This window comes from Melospiza melodia, chromosome 10, assembly GCF_035770615.1.
Source record: "Melospiza melodia melodia isolate bMelMel2 chromosome 10, bMelMel2.pri, whole genome shotgun sequence".
Taxonomy (NCBI): domain Eukaryota; kingdom Metazoa; phylum Chordata; class Aves; order Passeriformes; family Passerellidae; genus Melospiza; species Melospiza melodia.
The window spans coordinates 25,431,462-25,458,677 of NC_086203.1; the positions used below are offsets into that span (position 1 = coordinate 25,431,462).

Genomic DNA, 27,216 nt, shown 5'->3' on the forward strand with positions numbered 1-27,216 from the left:
ATATAGATCTGATATAGCATATATATATGATATATATATCTATCTCATATATATACACACACATATATATACACATACACACATATATATATATATATAAAACTCCTCAACACTGACACCTTTCCTTAGGGAAAAAAAAAGCCCAAAACAAATAGGTATTCTTTATTTCAGTTTGGAGGGGTTTTTTGCCAACAGTGGAGGAGCACAGTTCTCACTGTGAAATCTTTTCTGCAGTGCCATCCTGGTCTCTGAGCCCCTGATCTCCCCTCTGTCCAGCTAAGGCAGGCTCCCTTTGGTGAGCACACGCAGGGGCAGCCACCCAGGAGTGCTCGTTAAATCACCCACTAATTCTCAAGGTGACACCGTGCTGGGACCAGGACAATGCCTCAATGTGGCACCACAGTCACTCAGGGAAATTAGAGACATTTTACACATCCAGATCTCACCTCCTATCAGTATTTATAGGTAACAGATCCATATGGATTTATAGCCTCGAGGGATTCTGAGATGATCTATTCCCATCTCCCCCTGTAACACAGGCCACATCATATCCATCAATTCCTCCCTGGCTTCTGCTTTAACTAGAGCATTTCCCTATACATCAATCCTTGACTTAACACCTTCCATGACAGGGAACCCACTGGGTAACTTTTGATAAATTGCTTCAGTGGTTAATTATCCACTCTGGTAAAAAAAATGTATTCGATTTCCTGACAATGCATTACTTGCAAAATTACAACAGAGCTGTAATAAAAAAGCCTTTTTTAATCCGTAGCTGTTCAAGAGCGGACTAATAAGAACTTAATCTCCCAATTGCTTGAACAAAAACAACACAAAAGAAGGTACTTTTGTATAGAAAAGATGAGTAAGATATTTAAAGAGACTTTTCACAATAACAGACATGTCCCAGATCACTCTCCCAGCTGTGCCAGTCTGCAGTCTATCTTAATATACAGCACTAAAATCACCTTTGTTCAGCAAACAGTTAAAGATGCTAAATCCCTGGATGAACTCTGGGCAGGAGAACTAAGAACCCTGTGATGTTCTTGGCCATTAAACAAACAGCCTCCTGGTCAGGATAGCAAGATGATATTTCATGTAAAAAACCTGCTCCTTTGCAGAAGGCCTTCTCCAAAAACCACTCAAACATCTCCACTTTGGCATTAATTGCCCAGGTCCCTCCTGCCTGGGTGAAGAGGGGATGAACTCTGCCAACTGCACTGCCTAATGATGAATATCAAGTTGAGTTAATGAGGTAACATTCAGCATGGTCAAAGCAACTGAAGAATCTCTCTTTTTTAGCTTCTTTTAAAAGCATCTCAGTGAGCAAAGAGTTACAGCTTTTTTTTTTTTTTTTGCATATGTCAAATATTTGAAGACATAAAGCAAGCTATGCATGTATAAGCTTCTTCTGACACATTTAAAGCCTACATCATACTTAACCTTGGCATATAAAGGCAATTGGGCCTGAACCAGCATTTTTAAGGCTTTCAGAATCAAACTCTTTACTGCACTGGCCAGGTCATTTAAAAAAAAAAAAAAAAAAAAAAAAAAAAAAAAAAAAAAAAAGGAGATGGAGATAAAAAGAAAGGGAGGGAAAAAAGTCTTTACTACATTAAGCAGTTCTCTGCTGATGCCTCTGCACTCTGTGGATGAGCCACAGCCCCACAAAATAAGAGGAGTTAAGGGGAGGAATGTGTTTCAGGGACCATAAAACTAAAGAGCAGCAGTAGCTGAAATTAAGGGAGGACTCCCCTTTAGTTCACCATCTTTTCCCATTTACAGTCCCAAATACTGACAATTAATGTATTTAAATGTATTTACCAACACTGGCTTTGTGAATGTCTTGCAAAGCCTGCTCCACCTGACTGCAGAGCACCCTGGCTTTCAGCACCATTCCCCAATTCCCCACTAATGCCACACTCACCATTACATTTGGGCAAAGGTAAGCTTTGTTCCCCAAAATGGACAGACAAACTTCTCTGTCACTCTGGACAGCCAGCAGAACCACTGCTAAGAGCAGACAGCTCTACTCAGAGCCACCTTTCCTACCCACTTTCACAGCATTTGACAAAATGGACAATAATCTCTCTGGCAGGAGAGAAAATAAAAAGCAGATTTTTTTTTTTTTTAAGTATGAGTTATACATAGCAAAAATCATCATGAAGAATGAGGATTTGCTGTAAAGAGTGGCTCAGACTTTCCCTACAGTTTCAATACTGTTAGCTATTAGAAGTCCCTCTAAAAATCAAGCTGCCTGTCTAAAAAACCTTTTGTCTTCAAAACTTGGTAATAATTTTTAAACCCTAAGAAAGAACCCAGATATGATTAATTAATCTCTTAATTCATCAGAATCTCTCTGATTATTATCAAAAGAATTGCTTAACACGAAGCCATTGCAATTGTAAAGTGCCAAGTGTGCAGTTAATGTGCTGATACCAAAACCTGAGTAACATGGTTGGTGAGCATCCCAGACCTTCTGCCAACTTACTCAGGGTGAGAATATGGAAATTTAAACAAATTAAAAAGCACTACACAGCTTTAAGCTGTCAACAGATTTCATCCCAAATAGTTTTTAAACCAAACCAAACCCACAGGCAGCTGTGCCTGACTCAGGTTTACTGGCAGCCAATTAACATTTCACTGATTCCAGGAAGAAAGATCACCTTCCTGATTGCTGTTGGGTTTACCAGGCTGGAAACCATTCCCCAGTGCTTTAAAGCAGGCATCCCTCCCTAGCTCTGGGCAGGGATGGTGCAGCAGGTGAGGAGGAGGATGCTGAGGAGCTCAGCCAGCAGTTCCAAGCACCCACTGGAAGCTGGAGTGCCCTGATGGTGAGCACAGAGGGGTGGAGGGGGCCAGAAACCCCAAACTCACTCAGGAGCTTGTCAGAAATCAGTTTGCAGTGAGCAAGCAAGCTAAAGGTTAATGGAATGCAATCTAAGGAAGTAAAACAAGGACACTGATGACTTGAAACAAGGGCCTGGAGCTGGCTGTGCTGGCTGGAGCCCTTTCCCCACAGAAAGGGGATGTTAGGAAAGCAGAGTGGCATAAGACTGATTCTACTGGGGTGTCCCATGCTCAGGAATCTCTATAGTCAGATCTATCACTATGCTTTACTTTGTCAGGCATTGTTCAAGCTTGAAGTCAAAATTAGCAGTGTAAGGACAGGGTGCACATTCTTGGTTTGGGGTTTTATTTTTTCCTTTAGAGTGAAAACTTTCTCTGATTTTCAACTGATTTTTTCAACTGCATAGACTTCCAATGCCACATTTATGCCATCACTATGAATTTTTGTAAGGGAATAGGATTTACAAAAAAAGCGATCATCATCCTCTAGGCTCCAGATACAACAATTAAAACTGTGAAATTATTTTTTTTTAATCTAAGGGTTCAAGTAAACTCCTAGCATGACTTCATTGAACGCAGATTCCAGATCTAAACACAATTTTTTTTCTACTAATGCCTAATCAGGATATCCTAAAAAAATAAAAGTAATAGAAATTTAAAAGAAGTTGATAGGGGGAAAAAAACTCCCACCAACCAACAACACACAAAAAATGCACTGGACAATTCCACTGTTTCACTAATTTACTCACAAAGTGTGAGAAACACCTAAATAACCAAGGAATTTCCCACTATTGTGTGCGAGCCATTTAAGGACATAAATTCAAGAATATCTATACACAAGCTGCTGTCAGACCAGTCACATGTGGTGGGTAGAAAAACGATCTGATATTTGGAATCACTTTTACAGCCAGTGTGTTAAGGCAACAGCCTTAGGAAAATATGAATGCAATGCAAGATTAAACCAAACAAAATGGCTCACATAACTCACAGCTAAGAATCTGCCAGCACTTCACCAGGTGAATGAAATTAGCAACCTGACAATTAGCAAGAGGAATAAATCCCCATAAAAAGCAAGCAGAAAGGAATTTAAGTGCCTGAACACAAATTTTTGGCTTCACACACTTGCTGTTGTTACCAGTGTAATATGTTTACCCATTTCTCTATGGGATATAAAACTCAACTTGGTATGAAAACAAATCACTGAAAGTCTTGGCAGATTAGTAAATGTCAGATCAAATTAAACCTTCTCCTAGACTATGCAGGGGCTGTACAAATTTATCAGAGCCTCACAGATTCTTTGCTCTCTTGACATGAATAGGTCAGAACAGCCCAGAGACAAAAGGCAGCCAGATCAGAAGACTGAAAATGCACAATTTTGGAAGGCCACTTATTGCCAGGCTTTCTTTTGCCTCTACACTCATTGACAGTTTTGGAGATGGAGATAGGAAGCAGCAAGAGGCAGCAGCTTTCTCCTCTCCAAGGCTCTCTCTGGAAGACAGGAGCTGGGCAGCCCACCCTCCCAGGCTTGAAGGTTTCAAGCTGTGGCATGCAAAACATAGCAGGGATTGTAATCTTCCTTTTCTGCAAGTGATCTGAGGGTGTTTTACAGCAGGGACACATCCCTCAAGCTTTGCTGCCAGAAGATTCTGCAGAGGGAGCACAAAGCCTCTGGGCTGCAGCAGGGCTACTGCAAGGCAGAAAAGGGGGGAAAAAAAAGGAAAAGAAAGAAACATTCTGCCTTAAAAAGCACCTAATTAGGATGGATGGTGAGGTAACCCAGAGTTTGCTCTGAATGGTGCAGGAGCTCAGGAGAGCACAAATCCCCACAATGCATCCATGCTGCAGCTCTGGGAACAGCATCCATGAGAGCAGTGCAGGAACAGCAGAGCACCCTGGGATCCTCACAGGGAAACCAGCCCAGGCCCTCCTCAGGTGCTTTTGTCACCAACAGACTGTGACAAAGCTGCTGCTGAAAGAGCACCAGGCACACAGCAAGTGAGAGCAGTCAGTATTTCTAGGCTGGGGTCTGCTTACCAAACTGAGCAGCACACTTACTTAGTAGTAAGATTTAGACATGAAAATACATCAACTCCTTCTGTCTGGTGAAGGAAAACAACTTGCCTGCTGCACTCCTGCCCAGGCAAGGGGCAGGCAGGGCAGCAGCAGCACTAACACATCTCAGCAGCACTAACACAGCTCAGCCCCCAGCCCCTTGCATCCCACCTGTCCTGCTGCAGCTCAAGCACCTACAGCCCCTTCCAGCATCTGTGAATGTTCCAGAAGGATTTCCAGCCCTTACTGAGCTCTGGCACCTGTTGGACATGTCCCTCCTCTCCCCAGAGCTGAGCCCTTTGTTTCCATTGCCCACCAAGATGACTGGGGGTGAAGGGGGACTGACATTTATCACCAGCCCTTCAAAGCACAGAACAAACTCTCCCAGCCACCCCCACCACGGCCCCTTGGTGATCTCCAGGACATGCAGGCACAAGGCAGTAACACAGAACAGGTCACAGGTGAGTTCTCTCAGCTATCTGAGCCCCTGCTTAGCTCTGGGAAACAAATTTCCAATGGCCATGGACAGGCTGGTCCCCTGCCTCAAGCAAAGGAGGCTGTGGATTTAAGGAATTCACTGAACACACACCCAGAGCAATCCTTGCTGGGATAACTGTGCCATGAGAGCCCTTCAGACAGAGACTTCCTCCATTTACATCACGTTGTATCACAAGTTAATGGCTCCCAATTATATTAAGTGCTTTTTAAAATCACGGAACAATTAGTTCCAAAAAGCAAGGAAGTATCAGCAACTTGATTTCTCATTAAGAAGATAAAATAATAAACAAGAAACTAGTGACTTGCCACAGATACCAGAGCACACACTGTTTACAGGAACAATTGTGTTTCTGTGCTGCAGGATCATCTTGTGCTTTTTATTTAAGGAACACAATGGTAAAAGAGCACAGAACCATTACAGCACAGAAAGCAGCCATGCTTGGAGGGTTGCTTTGCCTTTTCAAAGGGAAACCAGGAGCACAATGATGTTTTATTGTTACTCTTTTGGAATACACAAGTGAACAATATATTGCATAAAAACAATTCCTTGTAAACAACTTGATCCGTAAAAGCAAACAATACCTCAAGTAATAAAAGGAGTTTATATCCTGAAAGATCAATTATTATTTTGGCTTGTTGATATGAAACAGAATAAACTATTTATTAGAGCTCAAATCATTTAGGAACTATAACCACAATGATATATAAGTAAAGATCATGGCAAGGAACCAGAACTGTAACATAAATATTTAGGCTTTCAATGCAGCAAAGAACACACACAAGTTCTTAGCTACACCAGGACAGGACCAGAGCACTGCCCTTTCTGGCAGCCACCTAACAACAGCCAGGGCAAGAATTTTACTATTTTCAGAGAAGCAAGAAATTGAGTATTAAAAAAAAAAAAAAACACACCAGTTTTTTTTTTTTATAAAACTTGCAGCTTGTAAACCTAATTTCCAAAAATATTAGCAGAAGCCAAAGCTGACAATGGCATTGAGCATGCAGACATGGGCCAAGCTGCTGACAGCCCCCAGAGCAGGAATTCCATCAGAAACAAACCCAACCACCCCAGCTCTCAGTGTGGCTCCAAAGGATGGGGAGAAGGAGCAAACAAAGAGCTGCAGCAGCTGCCTGGGGCATGCACCTTCACAAACACTTCCCAAACTCACTCCCTCTTACTCAAGCCCCTTCCTTGCTTCTTGGGGAGAAGACAGGGCCTGCCCAGGCTCAGTGCAAGCAGTGCTCAGCATTCCTTACCTGCTGCCTCCTGTCCCTGCCCCGCTCAGTTTTGGGATCCCCAGGCAGGGAGGGATGAGCTGCTGGCAGAGGGTGCGGCCTCTGCCTCATACCTGGGACACTGAGCATGCTCCCACCTCCTCCCTGGCCAGGTTTCAGGGGGAAAAACTTACCTGAAAGTCGATTAGGGATGTCCCAGCAGTGGATGAGCTTTACCCAGGATCCCTTTCATAACATTTAAACTCAAAGGGGGATAAAGCAAAGAGCACACAGCCTTAGCTTGTTTTAGCAACTAACTCTGAATCAACCCATATGGGCAAAAAGTCATTTAGATCAAAACTCAGGAGAGCTGGGTCCCATTTCAGGTGCTGACAAAACACCTGCGTGCTTGGTTATGCTTCATCTTCACATCTATAAGGAACAGCTGTGAGGGGCTGGTTTATTCTTTCTTTTGCTTACCTTCCCTGCAGCCCATTTGGATAATGTACAGCCTTTTACAAGGCATTTTTACAATACCTGAGACAACAGCACCTTGACCTCTATTAGAGCTGCTAAATGGTATCACGTTGCTTGCATCACTGTAAACCCAGAACTCAAGCAAATAAGGAGCAGCTCTCAAGTGACTGCCAAAAAAAGTCTCCTCTAGTATCCAAACAGTGCCAGCAATAGAACCAAAGCTGCTGCAGCGGAGATGTGAAAACTTACAGATCAGGAAGGAAAACGGGCAGAAGGAGGAAAGAGGCAGGCTGCTTCCCCACAGCTGGAAGTGCACATTTGATTCAGGCACTGCTGGGTCGAAAGTTGCCAGAAATCTTGCATCAGAATCTGATCCAGTTTCCACACAGCCTCCTTATGCCAGCAGCACACAAACCCACAGCTGGCTGAGCAGCCTCTGCTCTCCCAGGTGCAGGATGTCTGTGCCCACTGCTCAGCAAGATCCCCACAACACATCCATGCTGCACCCCAAGTGAAAATCCTAAACCAGCAACTCCTCATAAATGTGCTGTCCATGCAAGACACCAGTGCCAAACTGGCCACAGGGCTGGGATGGGGACAGGGCTCCCCTGAGGGCCTGTGCAGTGCCTGACATCCCCCCAGCCAGCTGGGCTGAGCTGGCATGCTGATGTGCATGCCTAGCCACAGAAATGCCCATTTTTAGCATATCTGCCTTGTAAATTAGATATTTTTAGCCTATCTGCCATTTCCCCAGGTCTTCCCAACCTGTAAACATGCCCTTTTAATTTAGCTGGGTCTCAGGGGGAGCAGAAGCAGCTCAGTCACACTGAAAGCAGAGGACTCAAGTCCAGTATTACCAGTCCCTGGCTGCTGGTAACACAGAAGTACAGACAGAAGCTGTCAGCATGAGCACAGCTAACACAGGTGTGATCACCCTGCCCTCTTCTTTCTTCAGGCCCCTCCTGGTGCTCACAGGAGCTGTGGTATGAGACTGGATCACTCTACTCTGAGATTTAGCACAGGTTGAACTACCTGAAAAGGAAAGAGGAGGATGGAGTGGTGCAGGTGTGAGTTAACCCTGGAGGATGGAGTGTAGGTGTGGGTTAACCCTGAGCAGGAGCCACACACCTTCCTCAGGGTCACTGTCAACACAGAGCACAGCTGGGAAGTGATGTTGAGCATGGGGGATATGGTGATACCAAGAAAGGACCTGGCAGCCTCATGCTTTACCATGAAGCAGGGAGAGGTCAATGTCCAGCTCACAAAATCATAAATTCAAAGATATTCAGCTGAAACTGGGTGTTCCTGTACAAACACCCAGCAAAGCAGCCTGAGAGGACACACCAGCCACCATCAGAATGTCTTTGGCCTCCTCTTGCAGAAGGACTTGCTTTCGGGACCACAGTACAGCTCAGGACACCCAACTGGACAGCCACATGTCAGCAGAGACAGGAAAACGAGGAATCTCCAAACACACTCAATAGCAAAGGTTCACAGCACACCTCCACTTGCAGCTTTGACATCAACAGCTTGCCAAGAGCAAAATCCACGTTTCCCTGAGGAAGCTACTAGCACTTCTCCGAGATTTTACCTTTTAAAGTCAAACCCAACCACAGTGCAGTGAACAAAGTTTTACCAAGTGCAGCAGAAAATAAACTTCAAAATATGATCGCAGGCACTTGCAGCAGGAGCTTTCAAACAGCCAGGCTGCTCAGCACAGCACACTGCTGCAACCTCCCTGGTCCCAGTGCTCTCAGTTCTGAGCAAATACAGCACTGAACTTGTCCTCAACGACTTCAATGCTGCCAACACTGATGATTTTCACACATATCTGATGGTTTTCCTTAAAAACACTCAGCTCCTGGAGTCGTGCGATAAAGAAGAAACATGCACTTGTATTAAGGAAAAGGCTTTTAGATCATCTTTTTGCCCGGGAAACAAGAAAAATGAACATTTACATTACAAAACCGGGAAAATCCTAGAGCAAAGAGCCCTTCAACAGTGACTGTTGCTTTAAGTCTCAGGGGAGTGGGCACTAAGTAAACTAAATGCTTCTTTTTTCTTTTTTAGCTTATCTCACAAATTACATGAGCATCTAAGTTGCTTGCTTGTTGGTTTTTTCCCCAGAAATTTATGCTGTGAGTAATTCTGAGCAGTGAATAAATTCAAGGAAATTATGTGCTTTCTACCACTCCTTCAGCAATATAAAGCAAGGTGACATGAACAGAACAAACTCCCAATTATACCTTTAGTTCCTCCTGTCACTACAGAGTGCTCTATCTTTCAAATAATACAATTAAAAATTAAATACAACCTGGAGACCTCTAAAGACACAGACAAAAGACTCCACATTTCTCTACAAGATCTTTTCAAACTCTACAAATCCCCCAGTTTTTTGAGATGAAACTGCCACTGAAAGCTAAAGCAGCATAGCCTGGTGGCACCTGCCAAGTTTTGTCATCATATTGCAAAGCTCCCATACCTTGTTGGTGATTTCTCATGGGCATTCCCTCACAGTACTGACTTCTTCACAGCACAACCAACCAACTCCAACTCTCTCCTCACCCAGCTAACCCACTCTTTTGTAGCCCTCATCTTCTAATTTGACACAGCTGTGGCCTGTTAAGGGCAGGCCTGTTCCTAATCTTTGGTGATTGGCACAGCTGCAACTCCTCAGCTGTGAGATTACCTTCTGCACTACCTTTATTTTCTTACATTCTATCCCTCCACAAAGTCTGAGCCACTCCAGCAAGACATGCTCTACTAAAATTAAGGAATACTAATAAAAAATAAACCCCTGTGCCCCTCTCCACCAGATTTTTTCACCACACCTCTAGCTGATCTCTCAAGACAGAAACCTGAGATGTGCTCAGATGGACATGGGTCATTCCCATGGCACCAGAGAGGGTCACAGAGGGTCTCTTGTCCCCATCCAGGGTGGCTTTGGTGTGGGGAAAGGGAGATGTGGCATGGGAAGGAGACCCAGCCCACACCACGGCTGGTGCTGAGCCTGTGTGTTTGTAAGAGGTTTTTTGGAAGCCAGAGGGGCCAGTTCTGCCCATGCTCCACGCAGGTGCAGCCTGAGTGAAGCCAGCACCACTCCCACAGGGCTGTGCTGGGCTCAGACCATGGCTGACACCCTTTGCTGGTTTTCGACCCATCTCCTGGGCTATCACACCTCCTCTCATGTACCTGTTTGGTGGCTCCCTACCCCTTCACTGCCCCTCTCCCTGGGGTTAAAAGGAACAGCAACCATGGGCTCAGGGAGTTCTGTTGGAGCTGCTGCTGCATTCAGAGGCCTGTGGGCCAGAATAAAGCTCTGGATCTAAACCCTCCATCAGAACCGACTCCTTTCCTTCACCATCGCCTTAAAGCTTCTCCATCAGAGGTGAAACCTGAGGAGCAGATGCTGTTATGGGGGGAAGCTCCATCCCAGCACCACCAGAGCTCCTGCAGGCCTGGACTTGTCTCCATGGGCCCAACTGCAGCACCCAGCCAGCCAAAAGTGTCTGTGGGGTGAAACACCACACACCCACAGCCAAAAGTGTCTGTGGGGTGAAACACCACACACCCAGCCAGCCCAAAGTGTCTGTGGGGTGAAACACCACACACCCAGCCAGCCCAAAGTGTCTGTGGGGTGAAACACCACAGTGCCGCTATTTGGTTCAGCACCAAGGGCCAAACAAGCTCAGGCATGTCCTGTCCAGCAATATTGGTCATATTCCAAACCTCCTCCTCCTCCTGCTCCCCTGGGTGTCAGCAGCACCAAGCACCGCTCCTGAGTTTGCCGCTGCTGCAGCCACAGCCGGATGCTCCCGTGGCACAAGGTGGCTCCCAGCACTCTGTGTCCCCATGTCCCCTGAGCTCTCCACGTCCCCACATCACCTCCTCGCCACAGCTCATTAACATGCTCCTTCCCAGTGCCCCTCCTCGCTCTCAGCCAGCACTAATGGGCTCCTTGGCAAATCCGCCGCACGTTCCACCGAGCTCCGAACGCTCCCGTTTTCATACACACAGAGAAATGCAAAGTTTATTCTAAGTAGAAGTGGCAGCTTCTAATTTAAGACTATTCTAATTTAAGACTGTACCGTTTGACTGCTGGGCACAACAAAAGCTACCTATTGCCCACGTGGATGGCCAGTCAGCTCTAATGCCATCTCAAGGGGCAATTGCAAATAAAGGTGGCCAGTTCTGAACCCACTGACCCTTTTTGACTGTAGGGCTCACTCCCCAGCAAGTGCAGATGTATTTTTTTATGGGTGAAATTCCACTCACTCCATTAATGCCATCAACCAGTTGCTGGGAGCAAGAATTGCATTAAATTTTTTTATCTGCAGCCAGACTGCCAAGGGAGCAGGAAAAGGCGAGGCAGCCAGGGGACAGAATCCCACATTATCCCAAACAGGGTTTCTCAGCTGCTTTTTTAAAGTGCCTGCAGTCTGCCTTATATATGTGCACATGTATTTAGATATGCATCAACACGTGCAGGTTGAAATCTTGCACATTGGCATTGAAGTGAATACAAGTGTCTTGTATGCATGTCAGCAGCCCCACACACAATGGTCACAACTTCTGGGGCCCCACAAGCACCGAGGGCACTGGTGCTCTTCTCCCCAGGCAGGATCAGGACCTGCTGCACCCCACATTGCCCTGTCTCCTTGCTGAAATGCATGAGGTCAAAGCCTCACACTTCCAGGCACTGGAACCCAGGCTGAACCAGCACAATTTCACCCTATCAGGAAACATCCCCACCACACAGCTCCAGAGCATGATGAACACAGCTTGATCTGCCTTATTTTTCAACCTGCTGAATTGCTAGAATATGTTTAGCTGTTACACACCCCAGCTCCATAATCCCACCCTCAGCAGCTGTTACATTTGCTGTGGTACTTACAACAACTGTTACAGCTCTGTAAAAAGGTAAAACAGTTGAGACTTCCAAAATTGGGGCTGGGAGGGGGTGAAGCAGAGCCCAACCAACCCCTGCATCCAGCTGCATCCAGAGAACCAGCCATGGATTCACCAATACATGTGGTACAGAGCCACATCACAGCCCAGAGCAGTTTAAGGAACTTTCCAGTGTTGCCATAGTGGCATTAAAAAGCTGTCAGCTTCCTGGAAGACAAGCAGCAGAGGCTGGGATTCAGTGTTTAAAGGATGATTAAATCTAAGTGACTTAAATTATACATTCCTGTTCTGGAACTGACACCATTTAAAACACACCATTTATTCCCCATTTCCTCTGACACTGATTACTACCCACTAAAAGATGAGCATTCTCTTACAAGCAGTGAAGTAACAAACTAAGGATTTATGAATTGGAGATAATTAAAAGGTTTTGCATTACAAATAGAGTAAAACATTTACATTCTATAGGCCACCTGAGAACACTTAAAGGTTCAAACTGGACATTTTTTACCTGAAAATCTGCCTGCTCTCTACCAAGGCTGCTAATTGAGACACAGGAATCTTGCAGCTATTTTACACTAGAATCACAATCAAACATTTGCTGAGCTTCTGGACAACCTGAGAGAGACTCAAGACCCACTGTTAATTCTCCCACATGGAGCTCTGTGAGCTGAAGCTCCATTAAGCTGACACAAAGAAATTTTCTGTTTCTCCTTGATATATCCACAGAGTGACTTGCAAGCCATTACCATTGAGATTTCCCAGGCACAGAGCCGTAGGATTTTCTTGGCTGGCAATGATGGCACTTTACCAGGAGCAAGAAGAAGCAGCACAAGGGATCACCCAAGGCCATGAGGGCATGGAGAGTCTCTTCCCCAGCCACCCAGAGCACCCACAGCCCCTCTCAGGTCAGTGTGGTCAACTATTGGTCCAAACTTATGATTTGAGCAGGATGCTGTAGTCTCCACCCCAGTGATAAAGCACGTGAAGGGATTAACACCTCCACTGTGATGGCAGGTTCTGGAATTGCATATGAGCACCTCAGTAACTTCAAAAAAGGTATTTTTAACATGATTTACCCCTCCTTCCTGAAATCTGCAAGCCAGAAAACACAGGATTGATCTCACTGCCTGGTAGAAATATGAGAAGAGACTAATTGAGCACAGAGATCTCAGGGAAGGAATCTTCAAGGAATCTTTTGATTTGGACAAGGACCCTTACAAAATGCCAGAAGAAAGCTAAAACAAAGGAAAAAAAAAAAAAAAAAAAAAAGGCTAATCCTGGATCTTCCCTGAGAGCTTCTTTTCCCTGCACTCACAGGAGTGCTGAAGACTCAGAACAGAAGAGGCTCCAGGATCCTGGGAGGGTAATTGTGGCTGCAAGTGTGAGACGGGGAGAGGATTGGCAACACAAACAGCAGCAAACACAAACAGTGACTCACGGCACACAGCACACAAACAACACTGCAAGAGGCAGTCTGCAATTGTAATTCAAACCAAAATAAACAAGAATGGCAGTCCAGTGCGAGGAAAGGGAGGATGACAGTGATGGGAGGGGGGCGTGGGGACTCCATCACGTTCACATCTGTTGCTCTCACAGCATCCCGAATGAGCAGCTCCAGAATGAAACAGAGAAGGGAAGATAAATGGGACAGCAGCAGCTTCTTGTGATCTACATCCCTGCTTGAAGTTTTCATGACTGCACTGAGAGCAGAATTTATATCCCAAAGCCATGCAATAGCCTACTGCACTGCTACTGGTTTTGACCCCTGGCCCCTGAAACCAACTCTAGCAACAGAAATAAAAAGTCCAGCTTGGAAGGGTAATGAGTGAAATAGACCCTGTGTAGTGGGTGGTTGGACAGAGGGCAGCAGAGGGGGAGAAATCACACCATCAGCAAGAGGCACTGCTTTAACTGCTCTGCAAATCCTCCAGTCAAGCAGATTCACAATTTCTTTTGCTCTTGCTTCATTACCTCCTAGTAAGAAACTTCTCCAATTGCACCTTGAATAATTTTTTTTCAGGCAAATCAAGGTATTTTTCTCCCGTGGCAACTAGGAGCTAATGATCATCCTTTTTACAAAAATCTTTTATGCATCAGAAAATGTGTTGCTTGCACTCAGGCTTATATTTCCAAATACAGCTCCTTCTGTATTCCCTCTTCAGCCTCCTTTGCTGAGCCTCCCACCTCTGTGGTTCATCTCCAGACTTGCCACTGTGACCATTCTCCTCCTGCTGCAATGCCCAGCTCCCCTTGGTGCAGCTGGAAGGGATTTTCCATTTATTTTATCTGCAGCCAGTGGGCTTGGCTTTGCTCTTCCCTCTCCATGACATCCCTGGGGAACATTGATGGCAATCACTAATGACTGGCCAGCTTTATGAGCTTGCTGAGACTGAATTTTCCTCATAATTATACTGAGAATAATTTCACCAAGTCCAGCTGATGTGAATATTGGATAATATCTTCTGTATTTGACAAAGTCTGTGTACGTCATCACCATTACAGCTTTGGGAGGACTGAAGCAGAGGAAGAGCAGATCACGTCTGCCCCTTGCAACCCTTCATCTCTCCAGCCTTGTTCTACTCCTCTATGGCTTTCCTCACACATTCCACCTTTCTTTGCAAAAACCTCACCCAATTTAGAAGATTTCAAGTAAATAGTTTTTCCACTAGAGGGCACAAAGACAATTTCTCCTAAATAGAAACTGATGTTAGAAGGATTAATAAAATAATTGCTAACGTCTCATCAAAGGCATCTCAAATGTCAATAAATGAGCACTCAATAAATTAAGATGTAGTTCCAGCTGCCCAGGTACTACACCACCTCAAAATGTCTCATAGAAACTGAAAAACTAAAAATCCCAAAGTGATGCTACTTTAACAAGATTTCCTATATCACACTAAGCACTTTATCCTGTGAATCCTATGCTTCCCCACTATCTCACTAGGCACAAACCACAACATTAACACAACAATGGAAACAGAAGACCCATCCTAGTATTTTCTAAGTTGAATTTAACCAAGTTTAGCTTCAAATCAATGAACTTTTTAATGTTTTGGTTTCCCAGCTAAAAGAAGTTTTGTACCAGTATTTCTGTTTGCAGATACTTTTGGGCCATGGTAAAACACTTCCCGAACCTGCCCCGGGTAAATTAAAGAGATTTTGGCCTTTAGCACTCTCCTATTCAAACCAGCTTTTTCAGCTTTAAACCTTGTCTTGTAAACTTGCTGCAGGTTATATCTATGCCCATAACACACTTCCCCAGCTCCTCAATAAGGAATGGTGTGAAAACACAAACTCCACGGGAAAGCGATAACGTCAAGCACTTGGTTACACAAACGAGCGGGACGACAGCGATAATTCCAGAATGTTGTGTTGAGAGCAGTGTGGCTCTCACCAGCCTCCCCAGCCCCAGAACAGTCCCAGGCAGAGCACACCTTGCCCAGACCCACCTTGGAGGCTCCTGTGATCCCTGTGATCCATGCATCCCATGGTGCCGAGGCGATGGGCGAGCGCGCGGTACCCCAGCTGTGCGCGGGTGTCCGCACGCAGCCCTTCCATGGCCAGCTGTCCCCCGAGGAGCTGCTCCCACTGCTCCAGCCCAGGGCAGGGAGCTTTGCTCTCTGCCTGTGGATTCCCACTGCCTGGAGGGTTTGGCTGCAGCAGAGTCAGCCCTGAGGCTTTGCTAATGGGAGAAGAGGGACAATAGCGATGCGCAGGTGCTTCCTCCCATTTAAAGTGTTTACTTGTGCAGCCCAGGCCGTGACGCTAGCGAGGATTAGATCTGCATGCTGCTCTACAGAGTTCAAAAGGTAGCACGTAACAAAAGGAACCCTGAAATACTGCTTATTAAATTAAAGTGATTTTTTTTTCTTTTTAAACCCTGCTTCCTTTGCCAATGCCAAGTAAGAGGGTTTTTCCAAGCATACAATAACAGCGGTTTCAAATGGGAAATGATACACACTGTATCAAAACAAAACACCAATCCTAACACAAAAGCAAAGGGTTTATCAGACTATCTCCACTGCCTAGGCAGCAGGCTCCTCTGGCATGGCAAAGACAATTTCATCAGCCAGCAGAGAAGGCCAAACTCAAGCTCTGTGCATGGTGTGAGAAAAATTAAAAAGTCCAAGAGGGAAGGAAGGGTATAGCTAAGCCACAACTGCAAGCTAAGGAAAACATCAGCCCAAAAGAGCAACAAAGGCGTATTTGTTTTATGAAATAAAACAAGCAATTCAACTATATTCCACAGTAAATCATTTGGCTTAGGACTGCAACAGGGACAAAAAAAAAAAAGAAGAAGAAAAAGAAGGGAGCATCTGAATCTAATTTTGTTGTTCTAAGTTTACATTACATGAATCAAGATCCTTACCAGAGAAGCCAGGCACTCAAATCCATGCTTGGATCTTGTACATAGGAAGTATCAGATGTACTCAATCTCTTACAGTTCCCTCTAGTCAGTAAAGGCCCAAAGACACTCAGCACTTAACAGTAAAATAATAATAAAAGCAATAACAATAATAAAAAATGTCAAGGCACTTTTTCTAGTATGAAAATGAAATCCAGCTTCATAGACAATCATTTGTGAACATTTCAGTCCTCCCAAAAGTACCACCCCTACTGTATGAGAAGTTTCAAATAAAGTATCATCATATTTAAGATTCTGCAACCAGAGACTGCACTTCATATTTACACAAAACTACACCTCAAAATGCTGGACATGCTGACAACGATGCCGCATACGTTTTCATTCAACCCCATTCTCTTAATGTCCAAATAAACACAACTGAATCCTTTTGTGTGAGGGCTGTATTATTTAATCCTCTCCTTGGGTTGCAGCTATTTCACGTGTGCTTCCATTGACTTTCCTTCTTGGTTCAAACAGACTGAGTGGGATTTGCACTTCCATCTTCTGAGATCTGGTGGGATGATTGCTCAGAGAGTGTCAGATCATCAGTGAAGCTAGAAATGACAACTTAAATCCCTCTCTGTGCTGCTCAATCATAGGTATTTGCCAGGAGATAAGTGGCAAGTGCTGCTTTCATTGATGCCAGTGACAGAGTGATGCAATGGCTTCAAATTAGCAGGTTAACAATTTTAGAGCTGCTTTTGTGCAGCTCAGCAATGCTGAGTCCAGCTTACCAGACTTTTCTCCTTGAAGTAACATGAGCACATGGGCAGAGGTGTGCTAAGAACAGCTGCAGCAACACATGAACTCAGCTATTGACTAACAAGCTTGGATCAAACCCGTTTTACCTGTGCTGGAACAGTCTGTCAGCACACTCAGCCCCCACTCACCCTCCCTCACCTCAAACAGCACTGCCAAACACCAGGTGGGCTTCAATACCTCAAACCACCTTGTCTGCCCTGCACACAAACTCTGCTGAGCAAAGGCCAAAGCAGCATCTACAGGCAGCTCCAAGTTATCCACAAAACAGGGGCAAGGCACTGTGTGCAGTGTGTTCTCAGGGATGAACTCAAATCCAGGGGAACTGCTGGGAAATCCCTGCCCCAAATCACTCAGCATCACCGTGAGCAGCCCAGGCTGCTCCACCACCCCTGCAGAGACCACAGACCCTGTGACAGCACTCCTGTGTCTCTTTTATTGGCAGCTTTAGTCTCTAGTCTTGCTGGACACCAGCAATGCATATATTTTATTTTTATGGCTTTCATTCCACTGCTCCTTGCAGTTCCTGAAGCAACACAAGATGTCATTTATTTAGAGGAGATCCACCTGAAAAACAATTTAATGCACATTCCCTGAAAGAATATCAGAACATAAACAGGTGAAAGTAACTTCATTTACCAGGGGAGGCTTATGGATGCTCAGAGGCAGAGATTTATTACACACTGCCTTGGGCAAGTGGAAGGACAGCGAGAGGAGAGATGGATTTCTGGCTGTAGAGCATCGTAAATGCCAAACCCCAAATGAGTCTTTACAAGATCTATTGCTCATAGTCACTCTGAAGCTGCAGGAAGGGGGTGGCCAGGGGTTCAGGCCACTGCTGAGGACCCTCAGCATCCTCCAGGACAAGGATGCAAGTGAAGGGCTTGTCCCAGCAGGCTGCAGGAAAGCTGCTCTCTCCCAGAGCTGCTGCTGGGCACCCTGTGCTGGGGCATCAATCCTGCATGCTTCAGTGGGAGGATGGGATTAGGTGGGATAAACCGGGGAGAACATTAGGAAAGCCTTTCCAGAGTTCTTAGTATGACAGAAGAGGACAAATAATACAAGTTACAAATAATAACTTACAAATAATAACTAAAAGCAAACACATCCGTGGGGAAACACTTCCTCAAAATCCTGAGTTTTTTGTTTGTTTGTTTTAAATGGCTGAGAATAGAAGAAACAATTCACACCCAGAGGACTGCAGTCTAAAAGAGCTGAATCCTGCAAGCAGCAACAGACAGAAGCTGGAAGCCAACACAGCTGGAATTAGCAAAAAGCACAAATGAAAGTTTTCCATTGAGGCAAATGGGGTTTTGAGCAGAACAGCAATAACATGATGTTCAAAACTTTGTTGCATGGCTTTTATGATTCCTCCCAGCAGTGTGCAACAAAACATACCTGAGCTGTAATCAATTTCTTATGGCCTTATATAAACATTACAAGAATTTTGTCCTCTGTAATAGTTGTTGCTCTCAAGGCTGCAATAAATGAATCAGTCACAACCCTGCTGCCACTATCTCTTATCTCGCTGTCTCAAGTCACTGCCTTTATTTATTTTAAGCTACCAGTCTAACCACTTCCAGCTTCAACAAACATTTAAAATGTAACCTGTAGCTAAATTCCAGGCAGAATGAAGCACTCTACATTCAAAGGGAAGGAGTGGAAAAACCATTTTCCTCTGTTGTCACTACCTTCCTTTCATCTCAGATCCCTCTCCAGCCATCGGGGAAGGGAATTCCAGCAGCAAATCTCTCGAACAATGACGCAGGGAGATTTGGGACTGGAAAGCTGTGGAGACACTGACTGTGAACACTGGGTCTTGCATGTAGTTGGCAAATCCCTTGTCGAGCATCACCCCAGTGCCTGAGGACAGCTCTGGTTACTTCTTCTGGAGGCAGGAGAGGACCAGAAAGGGCATGAGGGGCACGTGCCAATAATCATCCACCTTCTGAAGGGACAGACCTTCCACGAGATGAGTTGCTCCCTCCAGTCTGTCCTCAGACCCTGCCCAAAGCACCTCATGCAGCAGATCCAGGCGTAACCAACACATCGGGTCCAAGGTTTAGGGATACCTGAGAGGGGAATTGCCTGGGCTCACCCCAGGGTCAGGACTTGAGGCAACACCTGAACTGGCCCAGAGCCATTCAGAGAGCTCTGTGTCACTTGGGCACTGAGCTGCCTTGCTTCAGGGCTTCGTTCTGTCCATAAAGAAAGGTCAGGGGTTGTCAGAACCTGTGTCCTCCCATTCCACAGTTCTGTCCCAAGGAACAGCAGCAGGAATTGCTTGAGGAGAATCCCAGAGGAGGACAAGTGCATGGCAGTACTTCCCCAAATACTCCACCAGAGATGCTGTGCCTCCAGGGCCAGCACAGCCAGAAATGTTATCTTGGTTTAGCCCTGGATGGATTTCTCCAGATCATTCTCTCCCTCTGTTTCACCAGTGAATGGCAAATTCACCCCAGCACCATGATAAAGCACAGGGGAAGGTGGAGAATGGGGGGAGAAGAGACACCTGAGCCAACTTCAAGGGTTTTGCATCCTTTGACCACTTCACTCATACATAATTGAAAGAAAGGGCTGTATGTCTGGACTACAAGAAAGTAGATTTTTCTTTTTTTTTTTCCTGCTACCAGCCCCATCACGTGAGGGATGCTGTCATACGATAGCCTTGGGGGAGGCTTGCAAACTTGGACAATTTACTGAGAAGCAAAGTGAACTACTACTGACAGCAAGTGGACCAGAGCCCAGATCCCTGAGAGGTTCTGACAATGGGAGGACTCAGGAAAAATAATCCAGCCTTGACCTCGCACTGGGGGAGGCCCAGAGAAGCACATGCATGTATTTTATTTCACACTAACCTCTGCTTGACCAGTTATGCAAATAAATCTCTGCTTGTCCTAAGTACACTGCTAGACACTGAGGGAGGATCTGGGAGAATTCACAATAAAGCCAGACCTGCTGATCACTGCATTGCGACTGAACTTCTCAAGAAATGAAGTATTAAGCAGGAAAGAGTGGCACATACAGCCCATAAAACAAGGGAAACTGCAGGCAAAAAAAGAAATCCAAGCTCAGAAGGGAAAAAAGGAAAAAGTACTTAAGAATCTGATAGATGATCACGATCACTCCAGCACCCTGCAGGCAGAGCAGCAGTGCCTGGTCCCTGAAGAACACATCCCAAGGCAGTGAGAGCCATGGGAGCAGAGTGTCACGGCAGGGACCCACAGGAACCAGCCACACCTGCTGCTGTGGGCAGCACAGGCACCTGGAGCCTGGGGAGGGGAAGCTCCATGTGCACACCCTGCACGAACACAAAAAAGAACAAACCAAGATGTGTCTGAGGGGTTCTGACACCTCCCTCAGTGCAGGAGGGATGTGGCACCTCATCTTCCAGCAGCACACGTGCTGCAGTGCTGGCAGCAGCTGATGCTCCTGTGCTGCTCCCCTTGCAGGAGAGGATCCAGGGATGCAGCATCACCAAGAGATTTACCCCACTGGTCACAGTCTGTTCTGCAGGGCTCTGATCAGAGGCTGCTGGCATGAAGATGGTACAGTTAAACCTGACTTCAGCTTCCCCTGGCTTCAGTCAGTGTTGCTCAGTCACTCACCCACCACTAAACTCCTCAGCACCAGCTCCCTTTAGGCCTGGCAGGATTCAGCCGAGTTTGGGGTGAGCCCTCTCATTTTCTGATTATTGTGGTTATTGCACAGCAGAATTCTTCTAACATGGCAACACTTCAGAACTCCATGGGCATGAAGCTTCCAGAGATCACCACAGTGACTGCTGAGGGGCTCATTGTCAGACTCAGCACATCCTTCTGGCTTCCTGAGCAGCCAAGAGCCCTGCCAGGGGTCTCAGGGACCCTGGCACAGAGCCCAGAACACCTGTGGGTTTGATTATGACCCATGGAGAAAATTACCAACCTTATATGAAGATCAGCAGGCCACAACAGTTTAGGTAGAATAATAGTGAAGTTATCACAGGGTGGAAAAAGTAGGTTTTGGGGTTTTTGGTATGGGGGTTCAGGAGGCAAGATGGAGGGAACTGGGCCTGTCCAGCCTTTCTCCTTCTTCTTCTTGGCCTTCATCTTCTGCTGTGATGGTGGCACTTACAGATTGGTTTAGAGTAGAATTCACCTGAAAACCCTTGTGACCACTGTCACACAGTGAAAAGTAAAGAAAAATTTCAGACTGCCTGAGCCATCCCCACTTGGAGGCTCACCTGCCCCTAGCAGCTCTCCTGCCCACTGAGATGGCCAAGGTTTGACCCAAGGTTTGACCCAAGGTTCCCGTGGGGAAGGTTCAGCTCAGGCCCCTGTGGCACAAGAAGCTGCAAGCCAGCAATGCAGAGGAGAGGGAGTCACTGCTTCAGTGCACTGATCCACACAGACAGCAAGAGGCTGGGGAAGGGGAAAAAAATGCACTAAAAATTCTTCTGACAGCGTGAAAAATGAAAGCAAAGTGAAACACAGCTCAATCTGTCAAAACAAAATCACAGCAAGCCCACTGAAAGGAAAAAAAAAAAACCACACAGCTCAGCTCACACTTTCTAGTAGGCAATAACTGGTACATTTGTTTTCCTGAAGATGAGAGGGTGAGTTAAGTTTGCTAGACAACACTGAACAGATTTGAAAGGTAATCATGGCAGCAGCACAAATGATCAGATTTCCCAGGGATATTCAGGACTTGCTGTCTCCCACCTTGCCACTCAACAGAAGCATTTACAGCTGCACTGCTGAACTGAGGGATGCACTCCAAAGAGCCTGATCCAGACAGGCTCTGCCCTGTCCCTCTGATTCATCATTCAAGGAGGAGGAAAGATTATGCTTTTAGCAGAAAAAAGGAAAAAAATGGCATGGCAAAAGGTCCCATACAGAGCATTTTTGATCAGGGCAGTAAAGGCCAAGGTAATATTCAGGCTACAGAGAAACCATTAACCTGGAAAGAGAGTCCTAACAATGTTACCCAGAGGGTATTTTGAATAGTGAGACAGTCTGTAATTAGCTTAGGTGGCCCAACCTAATTATTCATGGCCTGAGGAAGCATCTCCCACTGCAAGAAGCACAAGATACATATTTATAGTTCTTTCCTGATAAGCTCATTAAAGGTTTCAGAGAGAAATGACCACAGCACTTGACTGTTTTGTTATAAGCTGGAGATGCAAGCAGTAATGAGTGAGCAGCCAGAAGAACAAAGGCAAGGACTGGCCTGGGCTCTAAGCAGAGGGGAAAAAATCCCAGTAAAGCAGAGAAAAGCCTTCAAACATAGATTCTGTTACACTCCAATGTGAAATTGCCATTTGATGCTTCATTTTGAAATGGATGACTATACACATGCCCTTTTTCTATAAATGTGTGAACAAGCATTGCAATAAACCCCATTTTAACAAGGCCTTGAGCATTACCAACAGGAAATAATATAGTGGAAACAGTTAATATAGATGTACAACACCTCATATATATTGCATTTGCACATTAAAAAACTTAAACCAAATCTTCCAAATAATTCTGTATAATATAAAAATCGTAATTTCTTAATGTTTCCATTCCGGCAGACCTTTGCCTACTCAGATCTTTCTCAGCCTGAACTGGGTTGCAGGTGCACACAGAAATCAAACTGGGATTTGGCACAGGATAGATGGGAAGAAAAACCTGTAAACATCACTACAGAGCTGTCTGTTTTTCCTTGGATGGCTGAAACCACCCACCACAAACTGCATTTTGGAAGCAGAACTCTGCCCTGCACGTGGCCAGCCAGTGGCACACCCAGCTCAGAGCAGCTGAGGCAGTTCCAGCTGTAATCCAGCTGAACCCTCAAAGGCAGGCACCCAAAGTGGCATTTTCCTGTCCCTTGAATGGCCTGAGCAAGTGACCATCTCTGCTCCTGGGAGACTGGGCTGAGCTCTGTGTACAAAGGAATCCAACCTGACCCAAACACAGGTCTGTGTGGCAGCAGATGTGAAATTGGCACCTCAGCACTATTTTCTGTCCCAAATGCTCAGAGGGGTTCATCCCACCCAAGCTGAGCAGCCTGGATGAAATCTGGGTACAAGGCACATGAGCAGAGGCTAAATATGGAGCATTTCAACTTGCAAAGCTGGAGATTCTCACACAAAATTAAAGCACTTACTAGCATGTGTGCATTGACAGATAGCAAATTGCAACAAGAATAATGGGACAGCAAGGGAAAAAAAGAAGCAAATTAACAAAATAAAGTTGATTCTGATGGCATAAAATTCTTGTAACTCCTAGATTAGCTTGTATTCCATTTATCATCACTCTGGGTTTGGTTTTGTTTCCTTTAATTCTAGGGAGGTCTTTTGAGAAACATGGAATTTTTCTTCCCTCTCTAGAAAAGAAAAACCTCATCTGCACTGCATAGTTTTAAGATTAACAATCCAAGGTCAAGCTCTTGAAAGGCATTGTAGTGGTGAAATATTTTTCTAAACCACATTTCAGTGAAGGAGGAATTTCTTCCTGAATTGGGATATTTGTTTTTAACCTAGGTAGGTTCTGGGGCTTTTTTTTTGGCTTCTTAAACGATATCAACCAATTAGAACTCCAAGGCTTGATAAAATCAGCACCCTTCAGGTGAATGCTGATTACCAAAACGACAAAGATCAAGGGCTACAAAAGAAAATAAAAACACCACAAAAACCAACAACAACACACCTCAGGATGGACCCAAATGATGCATAAATATTGTTCTATTTTTGTCCTGTCAAAGAGAAAAAAGAAAGCCAAAGCCAGCAGTGCCTAAAAATAGTACCTGAGCAAAGGGAGGACGGAATTAGTGAGACAGACCTTGCCTGGCCAAAATATCCCTTCAGAAATCAGGAGGGGACCCTCACAGACCTCCTTGCCATGGGAGGCAATTAAAGCTGGCTGGAATAATCTCTTCTGCTGCACAGCATGTGCAGGTGAGGACATTTACACAGATGGTTGTGCCAATAGAGGATTAAAGGAGCATTTAGCCCAAGTGTGCTCCAGTCCAGGTGACTGGAAGGGAGATGATGGTCCAGCTACAACAGCAAGGCAGAGTCTAGCAAAGGTGGAAATGAAGAAGGGAAGAAAAGAAATGAAACCCCAGTATATTTCAAGTGACAAAAATTCCCTATGTTATGCAGATAAACCCATTTTCCTACTGCCTCCAAGTAGCTCAGAACCAGGCCCTCAAGACTCAAAATCCAGAAACCTTGTGTTTACACTCTGCAGAGGAAACCTGGCTGGACTAATTCCTCCAGAAACTGCTGATCTCTGCAAGCTCCAAGGACATGTAAAGAAACTTTAAAGTGGGAGAGCCCCAGAAGAGGGGTGTTTGTTTTTAAAAGCTGCTCCCAGGCTGAAACCCTGGATCCAGGAGTGAGGCTGATGTACACAGAGGTGTTTACAAGGCTCCCAATGAGGATTTTATAAACGGAAGAGCTGAACTGCAGCCTTGAGAGTTGGGAGCATGTTACCACACTCTTCCTGTCTCCAGAGGTGACCCATCTCTTCATGTCATTTCAGCCTCACACACAAACGTTAATTTAGGACCAGTGACTCATGATTCCTGTTTTCCAGAACATTCAAACCAATATTGCAAGGAAACCTGTTGTGTTTTTTTTCTCCCCCCCATAGGCTGAGTGGCTGGGTAAGAACAGGAAAGGCAGGAAGAAGTAAAAAATGGAGCAAAAAGTGGATAAACAGTTCTGTTAACCTTTCCTGAGCTTTCACAAGGGATGAGCTGCAGAAGGTGCCCCCTGCACAGGGCACGGGGTGTGCAAAGGCTTGGCATCAAAAGGCCAAGGACTCATTGAAAATGCAGATGAAGCCTGGTGGATGTGGAGCAAATTGAAGACTAACAGACCCAAACATCCAAACTCCAACATCCCAGATGCACCATCCCACACCCAGCCCCTTCCAGAGGCTGCACCATGCTCCCTGGCTGCTGTGGGCTCAGGAGAAGAACATTGGAAGTTTTTATTAGTTCCAAAAATTAAGTATATAAAACTGCCGTGCTGCACTAGCACTGAGACTTTCCACATGGGGGAAGAAAAAGGAGAAAATAACATCAACAAAAGGCAGCTGATCACTAGAATAGGCTGGGGGCACAGCAGTGTGGTTATCTCCAGCAAGACAAAAGCTCTCCCCTGTGGGTCCCAGCCTGCAGAGCAGTCCCAAGGAGCATTTTGCTGCAGCAGAAGCAAGGACCTGACGCAGATACCAAAAACTCCTGACAGCTCCCAAAGCTGCCATTTGCAGGAGGCCAGGCTTGGCTCCAGCTCTGTTAGCACATCGCTGCCGAGGCTGAAAGGTTTTTAAACCCTCTCGTTAATTAAAACAATGCAGAAACACCAGGGCCCTGCAGGTGGAAACCCATCCCACACGCCCATGCAGGTGCCTGGGTGTGCAGCCTCAGCCCCTCTCTGCCAGGACCACAATCCTTATAAAGAATAATGTGAAAACGCAGATTATGCAGGATAAGGTGAGGTGGGACCACATCACACACCACAGTTTGTGAGGACACCAAGGGCCACCTTTCCCATGCCCTGGGCATTTCACAGCTCTGTGTCCTGCTCCTGCAGGTGCAACCTTGGGGAATTAATCCCAAGGGATGTGTCAGCCATCCATCAGAAAATAAACAGATGAAGTGATAAAATTACCAACTCACATAAAGCTACAGCCAGCCTGCACTGCTGGCAGAGAAGAAAGCACAAAAACATTCAAGGCACCTTCAAGGACCTCCCATCAGCTGTTTTTCCTTTCTGAGGAGCGTCACCTTTTCTGAAGACATTGCAGAGGCTGCAATTCCAACCAACAGTGACATGACTTCATTTCCTTTGGAAAACAACAGCTCTGCCAGCCCCTCCTTCCCTTGTCCTGCACTCTGATGAGCAAAGTGCTCAGATCTCCAGGAAGGGGGTAAGGTCAGGAGCAAATGCCTGAATTGCTCCCAGATTAGCAGCCCAGAGGGAGCAATTCCAACAGAAAGCATTTATAATATTCTTGGTATTAAATGCTTTTGGCCAAGATGAAATTTGTTACAGTTGCACTTTTTGTTTCTTCGAAGCTCTGGAGTAATTTCTTTCCCCAAAAGCTGCCTCCACAAGCTGAATCTGTGGGAAAATGGAGATTTCACACACAGAAACCAGCACAGCTAAATAATAAACTCAGGCAATTGCTCAGATTTTGAAGCTTGATCTATTATTCCCCACAGAAGAAAGCACCCACATAGAAAAGCAAATTGTTGCCCCAAAACTGATGTGTCACCCTAATTTCCTGAGATCAATCCCATGTCAGTCAAACCCTTTTCTAAAAACAAATAGAAAATGTGAATGTACAATCAAGCAAACATCTAAAAAACCCTTGACTGCAATTTGGCTGGACAGGAGCTTTATGAAGAGCAGCTGGTTTATACCCAACATTTCTGAATTCTTTTATTAGGATCCAAGAGTTCTTAGATAAGGTTGACAGGACCCTATTAAATCACTGAATATTAACTATTCCATTTATTACATTTTGCCCTTCCCCTTCTTCCCAGCTCAAATCAGTATTTTCTTGTTTCTTGTGTTTTTTATTTCCCAACTTCCCTGATCCTCCACACAATGAATTTCTATCCCAATATTGGATGGGGAGCACCTCATCTATTAAAATGCCATTGCTGCCAGCTCTGTAGTGATGACTTCAGAGAAGAAACACCATTGCTGCTCTTTTTCTTCCTTCCCCTCCCTCCACAGCTTCACATTTTCTCACAAGGAAAAGGGCACTGTGCTCTCAGACTGGAACTGATAAAAACCACTGTGGAGCAAAGAAAGGCCTCAGGGCTGAATGAACCAATTCTAACCCCTGCAGAAAAACACTGTTTTCTAAAATCAAGAACAGTGCAGTACCTGGGGAGGATCCTGAAGGAAAGAAAAAAAAAAGCACAGCTCTTGGTTTGCCTTTTTTTTTTGGTGCCAGCTGGAATTCAACCCCTTTCATCCACCAAGTTTTTATCATCTAATGCTACAAAAAACTGCAAAGAAATCACAGTCCAAAAGCATGTTTAAACCCCAGGAAAGCCTGGCT

At 45.4% G+C, this 27,216-nt stretch overlaps 1 protein-coding gene across 30 annotated transcripts in view; it reads right to left on the reverse strand.

Moving 5' to 3' along the window:
* The window catches only part of MAGI1 (membrane associated guanylate kinase, WW and PDZ domain containing 1), a 329,783-nt gene that overhangs the window by 268,863 nt on the left and 33,704 nt on the right, over positions 1–27,216 (reverse strand). The window contains exon 1 of one of the 30 annotated variants that reach the window (XM_063164961.1): positions 15,453–15,758. The exons of the other annotated variants lie outside the window; for them this stretch is intronic. Coding sequence (XP_063021031.1) covers positions 15,453–15,561 — 109 coding nt within the window. The 5' untranslated portion in view covers positions 15,562–15,758. Of the gene's footprint in view, positions 1–15,452; positions 15,759–27,216 lie in introns of those variants that run through there. 30 annotated transcript variants of the gene reach the window in all.